Below are 16694 nucleotides of genomic sequence, written 5' to 3' on the forward strand. Positions count from 1 at the left end.
TTAAATGCGTGCACACAAAATGATCTGAGGCGGGAGAAATAGCTCCATGGAGACCACTCAAGAAAGTAGAGCTATACAGTTGGGAGCAGGAAAAGAAAAATCATTTGATCTTTACAGCACCCAACAGAGCACTCTCCACATTATGTATTCCCAGGCTTCCTGCAGAGTATCCCTTCTTCTCAGCCCCCACTTCTGGGTCGACTCAGTTTGTAACAACTCAGGTCGATGAAGAAATGAGGAGAGCAATCATAAAACAATGATAGACCACTCAGAGTGCACTCACTCCCCCCCCCCCCCCCCCCCCCCCCCCCCCCCCCCCGAACTGCCCACACTTCAACATGTTCAACGTCTCTAGGAGATTTTAAACGTTAGGGAGCATTAAGGAGCTGTCATCCTTAACACTGCTCAGCGTGGGACTGACAATTAGCTGTCACTCTGATCATCATCAGGATAACAAAGAAGCACACGCAATAGAGAAATATCCGTCATGGCTCAAAGTCACCCCCGCTTCTCACAGAACGAGGAGGGCTGTGTGCCGCAGAGGGTTTATGAAGACATCTGTCTGCTGTTTCATTAGGGCTGACTCCTGTGTCATGTGGATATTTAAGGAACACGGTCACGGCCCAGCATCCTCGCTCTCTGTCCCCAAAGAGAAACACATGTGAAGAGGAAACGGGCAAAGACAAAAGAAAAAGTGTCTAAAGGCTCAGGGACATGAGGACACTTGGAGAGAAGGGTTTAAATTTCATTACAAGGACATTTCTATTTGTTTGCCTTTCATAGTTTATTTTGCTATTTATCATTTAAGTCAATTTTTTAAGACATAACCTCAAACAAAGACTTTATATTCAGTGTGACGGAACTCGGATCCACACCATTAGCCTGCTGTTGTTGTTTTTTTGATCATTTTTTTTTCACTGCCTTGAACAGTCTTACTTTCCTGCCTGTATATATAAAACCAGCCTACAAATCAGAAGAAAAAAAAACAAGACGAATATAAAATATACAAAAAATCTAATTAATACTCTTTTTTTCCCTTTTTTTATATATTATTAAAAAAAACTATATATTTAAAAATATTATATTGTATTTTTGTATAAAAAATAAATAAATAAAAAATATTCATTATTGAATATAAATTAGTCAAGTTTTAATTGTAAAACTTAATTATATTCAGTGTTGGGCACGTTACTTTGAAAAAGTAATTAGTTATAGTTAGGCTACTAGTTACTTCTCCCAAAAAGTAACTGAGTTACTAACTGAGTTACTCCACAATAAAAGTAACTAGTTACTAGTAAAAGTAACTTTTGCGTTACTTTTGCGTTTCTCGCCCCCGTAACCCTCACCACCCAGCCCCCACCTTCTCGCCGTGTGTTTCCAAAGCCAGCTGAATAGAGCGGACGACAAAGACAAGAACGTGCAGAGAGTTTTGCATTTATTGCAACTCAACGTAAATGACATCTGGGGGGAACGCCATGTGAAGTTTTTTAACAGGGCATTCAGATCTGCTGAAGATATGAAATTAATAACTGGGGATGTCTAATTCTGAAATCCTGTGTGTTTGGGTTGTTATAGATCCTGCAACATCTATCTATCATCTATCTATCTAGATGTATAGTCTGTGTGTGACATAAAATATGGATCTCCATCCCTGCCACAAAGGCCATCAAATAATGTTTAAAATAAAAAATACAGTAGCTTGAAAAGGCAGAGTATCTATCCATCCATCCATCCATCCATCCATCCATCCATCCATCCATCCAGATTTCTCCCTTTCTCCATATAGGCTATCATTTGATCGTTCACGCTCTCCATAGTTCTCCTGTGGTGCGAGCACAGGGCGACTGTTGCGCGCTTTTAGCGAGCATACGCATTTCCTGTCGCTTGCGCGGTGAATTGTGCCGCCTGCACTGTGTGGAGATGCAGGGGAAACCGTATCTGATGGGGAAACGCAGCCCGACGTAACACTGGTATTTCCATGTGGAAAACGCTGTTTTGCTGCTGGAGTCATCCTCACTCTCCATCTCTCTGTGTGTGCTGTACGTTAACACCCACCAGCGGAAACACCCACCTACCCAACTGACAGACGGAATCTCACTATACATCATTCAATCTCATCCTCCCCTCTCTCATGACAAGTCGCGCACGAGTCCTATCATGAAAAAAGGTTCATTGTACGACCTGAGTAACGCGCAGTAACGGGGTGTCTGCAATGGTAACTGCGTTATAGTCACAGTCAAAGTAATTAGTTAGATTACTCGTCACTAAAACAAGGTAACGACGTTAGTAACGTAGTCCCATCACTGATTATATTACACTAGGAAGCTTGAATTGGTAAACTGTTTCAGACTAATGTCGTTGTTATGGATAGGTAGAGTTAAGAAGCTAAACATTACTGATAAAAGCTTGAGTGGCTAAAACTGAACAATTTGCCTCAAATCTTAAATATTAGGATTGTAATGGAAAGTGAAAAATATTTCTGCTCCTTCCATGTGCAAAAACAAACCACATTTATTATTTTCAAACAGCAGCTTAGCATGCAGGGACTAAGTAATGGTGTCATTGGCAGAGAAGTAAATGTGTTGCAGGAAGAAAAACACAGAATCAAGTGAGAACCCGCACAGGGATGTGACTTCGCTTCATTTATGATTTGTATGATTTAGCTCCCGATCCGCGGACGCCCGTCCCCCAGGATAACCAAGTAAACAGCAGAGAGTAAACAAAAGCAATTCCACTACAAACATCGAAGTCGTTCCCTTTTACAGATGAAGAGATGCAGCGAGTCTCCTTCCTGTCATCCGCCGTTAGTCAGGTCATTCATCAAAACGTCAGCCACAGGCATCAAAAGAAGAGGAAAAGAGGCTGCTTTGGATTGAGCTCCCTGTTATTTTTCATGTACAGTACATGGAGGAGTGCTGGAACAGCCTATTGTCCTGTAATTACCAAAACTGAAGGTGGTGGGGGGGTCTGAGGGCAAGTGAGCGTTAACCTATTCAGTGACTCATTGATTCCATTTGATCGGTTGGATAAGATTTACGAGCCGTCAAAGGCCTCGCTTAAAAGTCCTCGTCTTTATTCACCTTTCAGCTCCACAAAACAAATATCAATCAAAGCTTAAAGGAAAGGAGCACGTGTTTCACAAGAATAGAGGCAAGCTACCGTTAAACAGAGATGGAAGGATCAACTTCAATGTGAAATGGCCCACACTGATCTTGACTTTCTTTTCTCTCCTTCTTAGAGTCTGATCTATTAAAATGAAAGCCTAAAAGTTCATTATTGGCCCCCTGCTTTATAGCAGACCCTTTAAAAGATCCTTTGTTCCTTCTCTTAGCTGCAGGTCCTTTAATAATGTGATCTACACTCTGTTACCATCAAACGCGGGCAGCCTTGAGCTTCATAATTACAGACTCGAAGTCTCCAGCAGCCAAGGCCACCAAAGTGCACCCAGAGTAACACATTATCTCACAACTAATTATGTAATGAAGGAGAATTATTATTCGCAGCTCTTGTAGAGTGCGACCCTAATTAAAGCGCAGGTGTGGAAGTTGACACCAAGTTTCAAAACACTGTAGAGAAACACAAATGGAGGTATTTTTATAATGAGTCAGAAGTCACACTTGAGACACCAATGATACCTATCATTTCTGACAGTAAAGATTAGCTCAGAAATATATTTTCATAATTAAAAAAAGGCTGTTACTAATAAGGATGAAGCTGTTAAAAGTCTTTTATAAATGGCACTATAACCTTCTAAGGTCATGTTCAAAAATTTTGTGATAAAAAAAAAAAACAATGGACATTTCAGAAATTGACAAGCATGTTAGGATAATAACCAAATATGCAAAGAAACTCTTAAATAAATTTAAACGTATTAAATACAGCGTTTATAGCATTCGGCAGATGGCCGCTCACACTGAGCCTTTTTTTGTGGAGTAAAAATTATTGAGATATGTCTGTTCTTAGCCTCACAGGCTCCAAACGAAGATCATTAGAGATAAGAATAATTTATACAGCCTCCTTCATGGAATGAAGTGGAGGACTGCTGTTTTGAGAAGATCATTCTGGCCAGTGAAAGATATATTTACCTGATAGGGAATGGCCCTGATGAATTCAAGTCGTTTGGCTTCACTGTTCAAGTGTGAGAAAGTTCTTTATACAGGGGGTGGGTTGGTAGCCTCATGAGACCATCCTGATTTTGCGAGCTTTCAAGGTTTAACTGGCAGATCAGTCTGGCTACTTTCCGTTAAAGAAAATTTGGAGCCTTTCACCAAACGAACGTCCAATCAGCGTTGACTTTGAGGCGGGTTGAGGTGTGACGCAACGAGAAGCACGACAGTTCAGTCTAAAGAACATGGCGGCTTCAGCCGATGAAACTAGCGTTAGCGTGGCTATCGAGCAAGTTTTATCGGAATTACAGAGTATTTCTTCACTGAAAGAAGAGCAAAACGCTGCTCTGGAGGCTCAGCAAATCCATCTGGCGGAGTCCGGTTAAGAGTAGCCTGGCTTGTGGTTGTGTTTTCGTCGTCGCTCTGTTAGTACGTCATATGCTTCGTTGATCTGATTGGTTTATTTGGCCCGTCTAATACCAACATAGGCCAATCAGCTAACCAGTATTTTCGCCCCTTCCCAAAATTACTTCAACGGAAGGTTTCCAGATGGATATGCGGAGCAAATCCAGCAAATTCATCTGATGGAGTCAGGTTAGTGGGTTGGTTCCTCTGGGGAGAGTGTGTGTGTTGGGAAATTGTAAAGTATAAATGTATGAGCTGAGGATGCCTCAGTCAGAGCCCTATCTCTTCCTAACTCCACATTCTGCTGGAGGTTTCTTCCAGTTAAAATTTAGTTTTTCCTCTCCACTGTTGCTACAAGCATGCTTGGTGTGAGGGATTGCTGAGAGTCAAGTAGTCGATGCATACTAAATATGGAGAAGCGCCGTTTAGTTCCTATGCTCCACTTATCTGGAACAAAATTCCAGAAAACTGTAAAAGTGCGGAAAGCCTGAGCTCCTATAAATCAAGACTAAAAACACATTTTTTTAGGATTGCTTTCGACTGTTCTAGTTAAAAAGTTCAACTGAAACATCATTAGTTCATTTTTTTATTTTCTTTAGTCCAACTGTTTTTAATGTTCTTTCTTGTTTCTGCATTTTTTTATTATTTATTTTTTATTTTTCTTCTACTTGCTCTGATTCTGTTTTATTTTCCTATATTTTAATCAAAATCTAAAGCACTTTGCATTGTCTTTGTACTGAATTGTGCTATACAAATAAATTTGCCTTATCTTGCAATCAACTGGTTTTCCATTGACTGTATGATCTGATTGAATTATCTCTGTAAAGTGCCTTGAGATTACATGCGTTGTGAATTGTCACTATATAAATAAACTGAATTGAATTATGTCGCATGGACAGATCGGAACAGTCAACAGGATAATTTGTTCTCTTGGTTTATGGCCCTCGTACATTGACAGCACTTTGTGTCAAGGTTGGCTGCAGGTTTTTAAGGACCCAATTGCAAAGATTGGGAGGCAGAGGCAGATTTAATTGGCAACTGAGGCAGAAATACCAAAATTGAGAACCAAAAATGAGATTACATCAGGGAAAAACTCACATGGGAAGCCAGAGACGAGGGAACACACACAACAAACCAGCACTGAGTGACTGCAGAGGTGGTTTATATATTGGGAGACTAAACCAAGACAGGCTAATCAGCAGATTGGGTGCAGTTGTGGGCAACTAGGAGGAAGCCAAGGGGAAAGGAAACAGTCAAAAGGTGGCTACAGAGAGTGATTAAATAACTCAGCACTGGTAGAAATCAACTACAAAGACACAGAACAGAAACTAAAACTAAATCTAAGCAGAGGGCAGAACCCTGATACTTTGGCCCCGGCAGCAACAGTTTAAGGCTAGAAATGATACGTTTCCTACACATAGCCACTAGATTAAAGTTTTAGTGATCGTTCAAGTTTACAGTGACTGATTCTTTTCTACAAATCCCAGAAAATGTTGATAGATCTCTTAATCTCAGCACTATCCCCTCTTTCTGTGTTATTTTATTACATTTTATTAGTAAGGAAATGGTCTTCTTGTTTTTTTTCCCAAGTCTTCTGTTTGCTGCAGTGAATCTGTTGAAGGATTTTAGATGTGTTTCTCTTTAGCTTTTCAAAAATATTCTGAACCAACTTCCGCTTGTGTAAGCAGCCCTGTTTCAGACCTGCCCAGTCCAAAACCTCCAGCCTCACCACAGGATGATTTCACTGAGGTTTGAGTTCAATAAAAAAGTATTTTACTTACATTTATAAAGCTGGTAAAAACACAAGGAGAACAGAAAATAAAATAGATAAAAGTATGTGCCAAAGGTCAGTTTTAATCCACCATAAACGAAAGATGTGAATATTAAAATCTTTGCACAACCTATCCACTTAATACAGATAATTTAAACCCCCCTGCTTTAACTGTTCAAATCTAAGTTTGGTGGGGTTTTTTACATGATAGATTATAACCCGTCAATCTCCCATATATGTTTTTACAGCAGACCATAGAAACTCAAAATTACTTTATATTACGGAGTAAATGAAAGGCTTTTCTTTCCATGTCATTGTTTGCAGATAGCCTGTCGCCTCCCATCAATGTGACCATCAGGGAAGTGAAAGCAAACTCTGCTGTGGTGTCATGGGACATCCCAGAGGGAGACCCCGTCATTGGCTTTGCCATCACACAGCAGGTGAGCAACAGAATGTGTACGACACAACAACACTGGTGGAAAAAAGCACAACAAAGATAAGAAGATGAGGTTTTCAAAAAGAGGCCGAGGTGTATCGATAGTCTAACCAGCATACAATTTAACACCAACTGTCAGGACACCATCAGTCAGAATAACACTGTTTTCACTAACAAGCTTGGGCATTTTTGCAAAGAACAGTTCGGGACTTTGAGGAAGCCTAAGTGCTATAAATTATTGAAAGGATTAGAAATGAAAAGGTTCTGCTGCATTGTTCACTTGCTCTATTAAATATGAAGCTGCAGCCTGATGGTTATTGGAGCAAATGTTCGCATGATTGTCGACTCGAAGCTACAGTGCTCCCCAAAAGCCTTTGCACATTTTACTGCAGCACAAACACACATTTTCATATCTTACTGGAAACTTATGATGCAATATGTGCCTCTCTGGCAAATATTGTGAAGTGGGTGAACACAACTCTTTTTTTCAGCAGTGAGGTGTGCATTTGTGAGAGAGTCATTTATAAATCCCCTTTCAGTTGTGATTATACCTATGTATTTCTGGAATAGAATAGAATAGAATAGAATAGAATAGAATAGAATAGAATAGAATAGAATAGAATAGAATAGAATAGAATAGAATAGAAAATCTTCTGGTGTTTATAGCAGCAAAAATATAAAAAAATGGTCAGAAAAGTATTGACCTTAGAAAAATGTATAAGAATAAAACAACAGTGAATAGTTAAAAATAAACAATAAAATACTGCCTAGTGTTTTAACAATATAAAAACTGTGCACCTGGAGAATAAATAACCATTATACAGCTTTGGATATTTTTACAGTAATGATATATAGCAGCAACATCAGAGATGTGCAAAATGAGAATAGCATGTTATTTAACTGACTAAGAAACTGTACAAAATCAGCATGAATGTAAGAACTTATTGAGGTTGTTGGGAACAGTGGTGGTTATTGAGTCTTAAGGCTGATGGGAGGAAGGATCTGTGATAATGCTCCCTGGTGCATTTAGGCTGCAGCAGTCTGTCACGGAAACAGTTCTCCAGTTCTGCAGCTTCATGCATGGCGTGGGAAACATCCAACAGAGATGTTAATTTAGTTAGGATCCTTTTGTTTCCCACCTCCTGCACTGATTCCAGAGGGCATCCAATCACAGAGCTGACCTTCCTGATCAGCTTATCCAGACGCTTTCTCTCAGCAACAGATAAGCTATTGCTCCAACAGACAGCTCCATAGAAGATGCTGAGGCCACAACAGTTATAGAAGGTCTTTAAGGAGCGCCTCCTGCACTCCAGCTATTTAAAAATTTATTTTTGCGAAACAACTCAAACTCAACCAGACCAAATGGATAACATATCTTAAAACATTTTTCAGCATTATGCTGCCACCACCCTGTTTGACCATGCTGTTGGTGTGTTAAATATGAAGTAAATAGTTTTTTCAGATTTTGGCCCCCAAAAAAAAATATATATATTAGTCCCATCAGATCAGAGAGGTTGCAAAGTGTTGGCCTGATGTCTTATGCTTTTCTTTTTAGCTTTGGATATTTTTTTCTTATCCTAGCTTTTCTTTAAACTGTATCCTGACCAGTTTAACTCAGTTAGACTGAGGTTTAACTCATACTTAGCTTGGGGTTTAAATGTGATGCATAGGCGAAGGGATTTGCCTATGTATCATAGGTAGTTTGGTTAATCTTGCAAACCATGTATATTTTATCTGTCCTCCTGTTACACTTGTAGTGAGAGTAAAAAGCCTTTAAATAGATCATTCTTTCAGTAGTATTAACACCCCTATCTTTCTGTAGGATTCAAGGCTGTGAATGAAAAAACATTGATTTGTTAGACCATCAGATTTTTGTTGCTCTATATGCAGCCAACACAGCATCACCGATGGTCCAGCATAGTCCTCCAAATGAGCTGTTTTGCAAAGTATTTATCCTCAGTTTTAATTCAAACCAACCTGAGACATTATATAAAAAAAATTTAGTCTTCTTATAAAAGATTTTTTTTTCCATCACTGAATATATATTTTTAAATTGAAAGTATGATTATGCCAATGCATTAAAATCTGAATATATTTTGATTTATACAGCATAAATATGTATATATTTTGTTCATGTCTGCATAACTTTTATTCATGCTTTCTGGAATTCTCAGATGTGCTACTTTAATTATCTGAAGAGATAACTCTGCTTTTTCCACAATAAAAAGATGAGATGAAAAATCACTATACAAAAGCCCACCTGGCACTCAGCAGGTGCTAGCAGAATGTCCTTGCTGTCTCTCCATGTTTATAAGGTTTCTGTCTTTTTGCTTTTATGTTTTCATGTCTAATCAACATCCCCTTGTTTTTGCTACGCCGACAGAAGAAAGACGTGCGCATGCTGCGGTTAATCCAGGAAGTGAACACCACCACACGCTCCTGTGCATTATGGGACTTGGAAGAGGAGACAGATTACATTGTGCATGTCCAGTCCATCAGCATGTTCGGGACGAGCCCGCTGAGCGAACCACTGCGCTTCCGAACCCCAAAGGAGGCCGAGACCCAGGGCACTAAGAGTAAATAGCCACACGCAACTACACTTACCTGTTTGTTCATTTACACATATAAGAATCGGGGAAATCTCCTGTGCTCCTTTTTTTTACGAGATAAGTACAAAGAGCACTTATCCATTTGACAATATAATGACAGGTTTGGCCTAAAATCCACAAGAAATCAATAGTCACACAAGGCATGAAATGAAATTTTAAACTAACTCCTGCATCTCTCCCCTACTGACTACAGCTAAGGAGCAAAACGCCCAACAGGGGAAGAATACTTCACTGTTTATTGATGTTTTTCTGCAAGCGCCACTCTGTATGCACCCTCCACAGCGCCACTGTAAACCAAAATGAGGAAAGGCATTTATCAGACAGAAGGAGGAGGAGGAGGAGGTAGTAAGGAAGCTGTAAGGGGTGGAGAATCGATGTGCTTTTGGCTGAGGCACTACTCCATCTATCCCCCCTCTCATTTACACTCATCTCTCATATGAGCTGCTGCGATGCTCCACGGCATTCCGAGCCAGAGGAAGTCTGAACTTCTGCTGTGGTTGTAGGTTGGCTGCCAGAAATCATGTAGAACATTTAAATAATTAGTGCTAAACCCTGAAGAGACGCGCCAACGGCCACTGAGACCTAACTAACAGAATATGAAGAAGGGAAGAAAGATCAGGTCCTGCAAAGGAACGTAAAAACCTTTCAGTTTGTCCTGGTTTAATCACATTAGCATTTTTACAGCCTAAAAATTTCAGAATGCACATAAATCTCATTAAACACACAAACAAAAACATTTAGGATTGGAAAATAGTTACTGTACTTAAAAACATTATAAACAAAGTGAAAATGTTTTTTATGCAAACTTATCCATCCAATAAAGTTTAAAGTTTTTCTAGTATAATAAAAGAGTTATACACTTTCACCAAATGAAAGATGGGATCCCAGAATATGTTTGTTAAGGTGAACATCCACAGAGCTGCCTTTCTCCAAGGTAATCATTTTTAAGTAAAGTAACAGTGATATTTGTGGCCAAAAAGGAAAATAAATAATAAAAAAGAAGTAGTACGGTCACTCGGACAGCCCCTCTTCACTGGGATGTTAAAGAGATTTCCAACCTCCACACACTTTCTTCCCACCATCAAAGATTCAACATCCACAGAGGGCCTCCTCTTCACGGTTTGGCACAGCACCAGTCATCCTTCCTCTCGTCTGTTGAATTAACTTAACTGGGTTGGAAAGCAGGGATGTTTTGCTGTTGCAGATGAGCAGGTTTACTCTGAGTAAACATCATCTAATTTAATCTACAGAAAATCCTTCTTACAGTAGCATTCAAAGCGAGGCTGATTTCACAAACGACTGACACACCAACTGAACTCCTTTATGAAAACTAATGTGAATGGAAGAAAAAGAGCATGTATATAGAAAGCTAAATTTCTAAATTAAAGATGGTTAAATCATTGCTCATTTGCAGTTGATATGACAGATCCAGTTCTATTTATATAAAAAGGAGACCATAAAGACTTGAAAACTCTTTACACTTTTAATGTCACATTTTTTTCTTCACAGTTCAAATAAAACTAGGAAATCTATTGGAATAGATTTTGTAATTGACATAAAGATGCAAAAACACATTTTATCACTGCTGCTAATTTAGTTTTGTTATGTGGGAGCACATCAAAATCCTACACTGACTTGGCAATATATGCCAAACTCTATTTTGCAAATTTGTGATTTCTGTAAAATGGTAAATGGCATGTACTTATATAGCGCCTTTATTCAAGTTAGGAGACTTGACCAAAGCGCTTTACACTACATTAATTCACCCATTCACACACACACACTGATGGTGGCAAGCTACATTGTAGCCACAGCTGCCCTGGGGCTCACTGACAGAAGCGTGGCTGCCGTACACTGGCACCACCGGGCCCTCTGACCACCATCAGTAGACAATGCAGGTGAAGTGTCTTGCCCAAGGACACAACGACACCGAAAGTTGGAGTCGGGGCTTGAACTGTCAACCCTTCGATTTCAGGGCAAACTCCTACATCCAACGCCACTGTCGCCCCAACCCCCCAAAATGTAACCCCGACATTGGATTAGTCCTTTCCCAACATTTGCAAATTCCATTCTTCTGTTGATGCTCTGACTGCAATGCTTACAGATAAAATCAGACTTCCTGAGCTTTGTAGGGGAATCCTAAAGGTTTGTGGTGAAAAAAGTGCAGAAAGTCAAGTTTGATCAGGGAAGTAAGTAACCATGACATGATTTCCCTGTTGGCATATTGTTCTCAGGGGGTTTATTATTGTAAAACACGTTTTTCAACATACCTTAGGAGAATTTACATAAGTTTGGAGATGTTTATTGGAGGAACAGGCTCTTCATTCAGTTATTCTCCTTAGAATAGACATCAAACATTGGACCGGATTTGAAAAGTACCAACTAGAAATTTCTGCAGATCCTTCAGTGTTGCTTTCACTCTTGTGGCATCTTCTGCAGATAGTTCCTGTTGTAACGACCTAAGAAACTTGGACCCAATATTCAGATAGACAGTTCAGGACAGTTTTCAACAAGCTTTATTTTGAACAAATAACTCAGTGAGCAGCTGATCGTCGGCGGGGCAGATAACTGAATTCACTGCAGAGGTAGAAAACACAGGCCAGTGACTGGAATGTTGGGCTAATCATGACCAGGAGCAAAAAGGCACTGACCAGGTTCAATTCAATTCAGTTTATTTCTATAGCGCCAATTCCCAACACATGTCATCTCAAGGGGCTTTACAGTTCATCAGATCATACAGTCAAATTGATTCAAAGTTTTCTATCAAAGGAAAACCAGTTGATTACATCGACTCATTGACTCGAATGCAATCCCTCACACAAAGTGTCAGGTCTAAGCACCTAAAACATCATACATACATGCAGGAAAAGAAACAAGGCACAGAGACAATTAATTTAGTTTACTCGCGAGGAGAGTTGGAAGAGACTGCGGAGTTTACAAATCTCAACCCACTCTGCAGTCCCAGTGTTCTCCATCGCTATTTATTGGAATCAGTGGTCCCAGCTGAGACTACACAGGGGGGAAAACAAGACAAGGTACTCAGACTTGCAGTCCCAGTAAACATGTCCTCTAAGACTCAGGGTTCAGTCAAAGTTTAAGCTGTTGACGCTGTTCACCAAAGTTCAGCAGGTCGAGTGCTGCTCGTAGATCAACCACAACCTCCCCAAAAGCAAATCTACAAATCACAGTATACTTCAGAAAAGGTGGCTATGAAAACATGCACATAGCACACTAAGCATGCTTGTAGCGACAGTGGAGAGGAAAAACTCCCTTTTAACAGGAAGAAACCTCCAGCAGAACCAGGCTCAGTGTGAGCGGCCATCTGCTGAGGTCGACTGGGGTTCAAGGAGACAGAAGCATAGATACAAAAAAGCAGCTGTAAAAGACGGCCTCGTCCAGGTTCAAAGTCCAGTGCGATCCCAGAAGAAAGGGAGATTGTCCACCGCTTGCAGTCGTAATGAGAAACCAGGCAGAGTTAAACAGGTGAATGGAATGAGCAATCAAGCCAGCCACAAGCGCCAGGATCATGACAACCGCATCAGTTTTTATCCAATTGCAAAGAGATTTCCAGGTTTACTGAAATGGCTGATCCTAATATCTTTTCTAAATAGTTTTTGTGTAATGCATAAAGAATGCTGTGAATTTTAATACCTTTCTGCATACCAGTAAAAAAAAGGATGCCAATGAACAAATCTTAAAGAAAACTCTAGTCAAGTTTGTTATTCAATTCAGTTCAGTTTATTTATTTATAAAGGACCAATTTACAACACATGTTATCTCAAGGCACTTTACAGTTCAACCAGATCATACAGCCAGATTGATTATAAGTTTACTAAGGACAACCAGTTGATTGCATCAACTCACCGAATCGCAATCCCTCACTATATAATCTGAATATCAGCTCTGAGTGCATAAAAAAAAAATCCTCTAATAACTCAGTTTATCAACACATTTGCAATAAGGCTATTGTGACATTTTTTTATCATTTTACATTTGTTTCTACATTAAATTTGAGCTATATATGTTTTATTTTATTTAAAGCTTCTTAAATACATTATTTCATTCGTTTGAGCTCCAAAAAGCTGACATTTTAAAGAAGGGGAAGGTTGGTTGTATAGTCACTCTAATAAAAGATGTGAGGCTAATATTATCTCAGAATAACTTTATTTTCTTGCTTAATGTCCAAAATGTGAATCTGCATTATTCATTGTTACAGATCAATCAAAGTTCCTAATGTTTAAAAGTAAGGTAAAGTTAAAAGCTGCAGCAAAATGTGACAAGTGGAGAAAAGTCTAGAAAATGGGAGCAGACCTCAGTGCAGCTGTTGTCTAGAAGTGCTGAGCAAATGTCCTGAGAATAAAAGAGGTTTTCATGCTCCTCTTTTCGCTGCTCAGCTTTTCTGTTCTCCCATATCACATAATGATCTGAGAATAAGGAGCAAAGGATGAGCCTGAAATTCAACATTACTCCCCATTTTTTTCTCATTCGATCTTTCATTATGGGGTTCAGATACAGCAGATCAAAGGAAAACTACCTGAGATGAAAAGAGCTCCACAGAAAGTGTACTCAAAGCAGACAGACGTGACACTGAGTTAAGAGAAAGGCAGACCAGGCAATTGGATGTGACTGACGGAAATGGGAACAGGGGATAAGGTGTAAATAAAAGGGGGAAAACAAAACCTGACAATCAATTCTGCCACCATAAACACACAAGGTAGCTTTTTTTTTATACATCTGGCCTCTCTGTGGGCATATTACTTGAACCAGATGCGTAAATGTGGCAAACATACAGACTGTAAACAAGGCTGATTGGTCTCCTTGGATCTAATAAAAGTGAAACATCCTCTGTGGACCCGCTGTAAAAAAAAAAAAAGGCATGATAGAGCAGAATATTTCCTCTGTCATAAACGACTTCTCTCATTATGTTGAGGCGTGAAGGCTAGTGTTGCCCCGATACGAGTATCGGGCGGGGCTCTGATCCAGCACTAAAATGGTGGTATCGGTATCGGCGAGTACCAACAAATAGAGCACTGATACCATTTAGAGCGCCAAAAGTTTAATCAACTATTGTCACCCATTCCAGGTAGGCAATAAAAAGTTCTACTGGATTAATTTTGTATTAGTCTTTCTCCTGCTTCACAAAGGTAGGCAGCAGCTTGACAAAGCCATGATGACACAGACTATCCAGACTTTTAAAAAAGGATTTAAAAAATATTCTTTTAGCACAATTTACAACTCTTAACCTTTTATAATTATGTCACCAACTTATTTATTCATATGTACTATATGATGATTTTGTTTTTAATTTTTTGCTTTTACCTTTCTATAATAATTTTACCTGTGGCGCGTTGAGATTTTTCTTAAATGTAAAGTGCATTACAAATTTAATGTATTATTGCTATTCATCAGCTGTTGAGAAAGATTAGCAAAGCTATGAGAGGTCTAAACAAAAACAGAAGTAACTTACATAGATATGCTTTGGTCTTAGTCTTTCCACAGTAGGTCTGGCTGCATGATTACACCTGTTTTCAATCTTTAAGCCTGAAGTCCGTCTCAGTTTAACATCTTTTCTGCTTGGTTGGGCTTTCTTTAACTGTTGTCTTTTCTACAAAATGCAAACATAAAACGTTTTTTTTTTTTTTATCTTGGCACAGTTATTCAAAGGCCATGTTAGTGAAATACAAACTTAATTGTGCTTTCAGTTAATTTCCACTGTGGATCTCTGTAGCTCCGCCAGAGTTACCATTTGTCTTTTTCATTTTATAAATCACCTACTTTAACAAACTTTCACATCACAGCTCTATGAATAATAAAAATGTATTATACATGTTCATGCTAAATTAGTTCTCATCTAAAATAACGAGAACTAATTTAGAATAATAATAAAATAATTTATTATTATTATTATTATTAAAACAACATAAAATATAATAATTACAAAAATTGATCCAGAAAAGAGTTTAAAGGAAGCCAAACTACTCAAAATATCTGTAACAGAACAAGATGAACTCAAACAAACTGACCTCCACTAATGAGACACAGGGAAACTTAAATAGTGGCTGATCAGTCCACAAAAGAAACACATAGGGCAAAAAATACAAAAACTTCACTAAACTAAGTAAAACACCATTTCCCCCCCCATTGCATTGATATAGTACGGTCCAAATCAACTCAGCACCGTGACCACCACAATCATACAAAACACCAAACACATTCATAAAAAAAAAAAACAGGGTAAACTAAAGAGTTTGCACTCATTTTTTCAAATACAGTGTAATAGTGATAAATAGTGATGGTGAGATGAAGCTTCATGAGGCATTGGACCGTTTGGCCAAATTGCTTCAACAATCCCCACAGTTCATGAAGCTTCATGTGAACATGTCACCACCTACTGGTGAAGTGCAGAACTACAGTTTGTAATAAAATATGTGTTTTTTTTGTAATTGTTTTTCTTTTTTTCCCATTTAAGTTCCTTTGAGATTGTTAATGGTTGGTGTGTATAATAAAATATTTTGTAAGTTTTTTTGTGTAAAATATCTTAGGAGAGAGCAATCATTTAAGGTTCACAGTTTTTCTGCCATTTTAGTGAAATAAGCTCAAGCAGACAGTGAAAGTGTTTGTGCAAATTGGGCAATGAGGACTAAAATGAATGGTGTTAATCATTTCTATTGAAACATTATAGTATTTCCACGGTTTTTGGGTTTAATTGGGTTGGAAGTTATTTGTTCAAGCAATCTTTTGGCTAAGTTTTTACTGAATCTATATTTTTTATAGGGCAAACCAATACAAATTAGTCACATTAGCCAAAATTCTTAAAATATTAAATATATATGCAACTTTCAAAAGTTTAAAGTGAGTCTTGAACCATCAACCTCAGGAGTAAAAGTCAACATCTTACAGCTGATGCCACCAACATTTAAAATTTATCAATAGAAATCAATAGTACTTAATACTAAAGTATGAACTGTGCTCAGCAGCCTGCTCAGATTTTAATCATTACATTATTTAATCTAACCAAAATGGTTTAACCAACTAGATTGTTTGTTTTTCCAACCAATCTATTCTTAGAATTTATCCAAACTCTATCCAACTGACAGCAACTCTCCTACAAACTCCCACATATTGACTGAGCAGTGAGGCTGTTTAAATGCCTGTCGAAGTTCTTCTGCTTTCTGAACCATTTCCCGAAGCGGTCACGTGGTAACAAATGTAGCGATGGCTTCGTATGTCATCCGTTTTGGCCCCTCCCCTAAATGAATTACGTCTCGACACACGCTTTGAGGAAACGCCCCCTCCATTACTCGACATACGCCTCAAAGCCTCATAACATCAGTAGTGATGAATAAATTCTAAATAATGAGATTGCT

At 38.7% G+C, this 16694-nt stretch overlaps 1 protein-coding gene across 2 annotated transcripts in view; it reads left to right on the plus strand.

Moving 5' to 3' along the window:
* The window catches only part of fndc5a (fibronectin type III domain containing 5a), a 45215-nt gene that overhangs the window by 19585 nt on the left and 8936 nt on the right, over positions 1–16694 (plus strand). For both annotated transcript variants that reach the window (XR_005281468.1, XM_038292761.1), the window contains exons 2-3: positions 6607–6722; positions 9102–9294. Coding sequence is in view for 1 of the 2 variants with exons in the window: in XM_038292761.1 (XP_038148689.1) it covers positions 6607–6722; positions 9102–9294 (309 nt within the window). In the remaining variant the exon portion in view is untranslated. The remainder of the gene's footprint in view (positions 1–6606; positions 6723–9101; positions 9295–16694) is intronic.

The sequence above is a fragment of the Cyprinodon tularosa genome, unplaced genomic scaffold (assembly GCF_016077235.1).
Source record: "Cyprinodon tularosa strain WSP-4 unplaced genomic scaffold, ASM1607723v1 ctg316, whole genome shotgun sequence".
NCBI classification, from domain to species: Eukaryota; Metazoa; Chordata; class Actinopteri; order Cyprinodontiformes; family Cyprinodontidae; genus Cyprinodon; species Cyprinodon tularosa.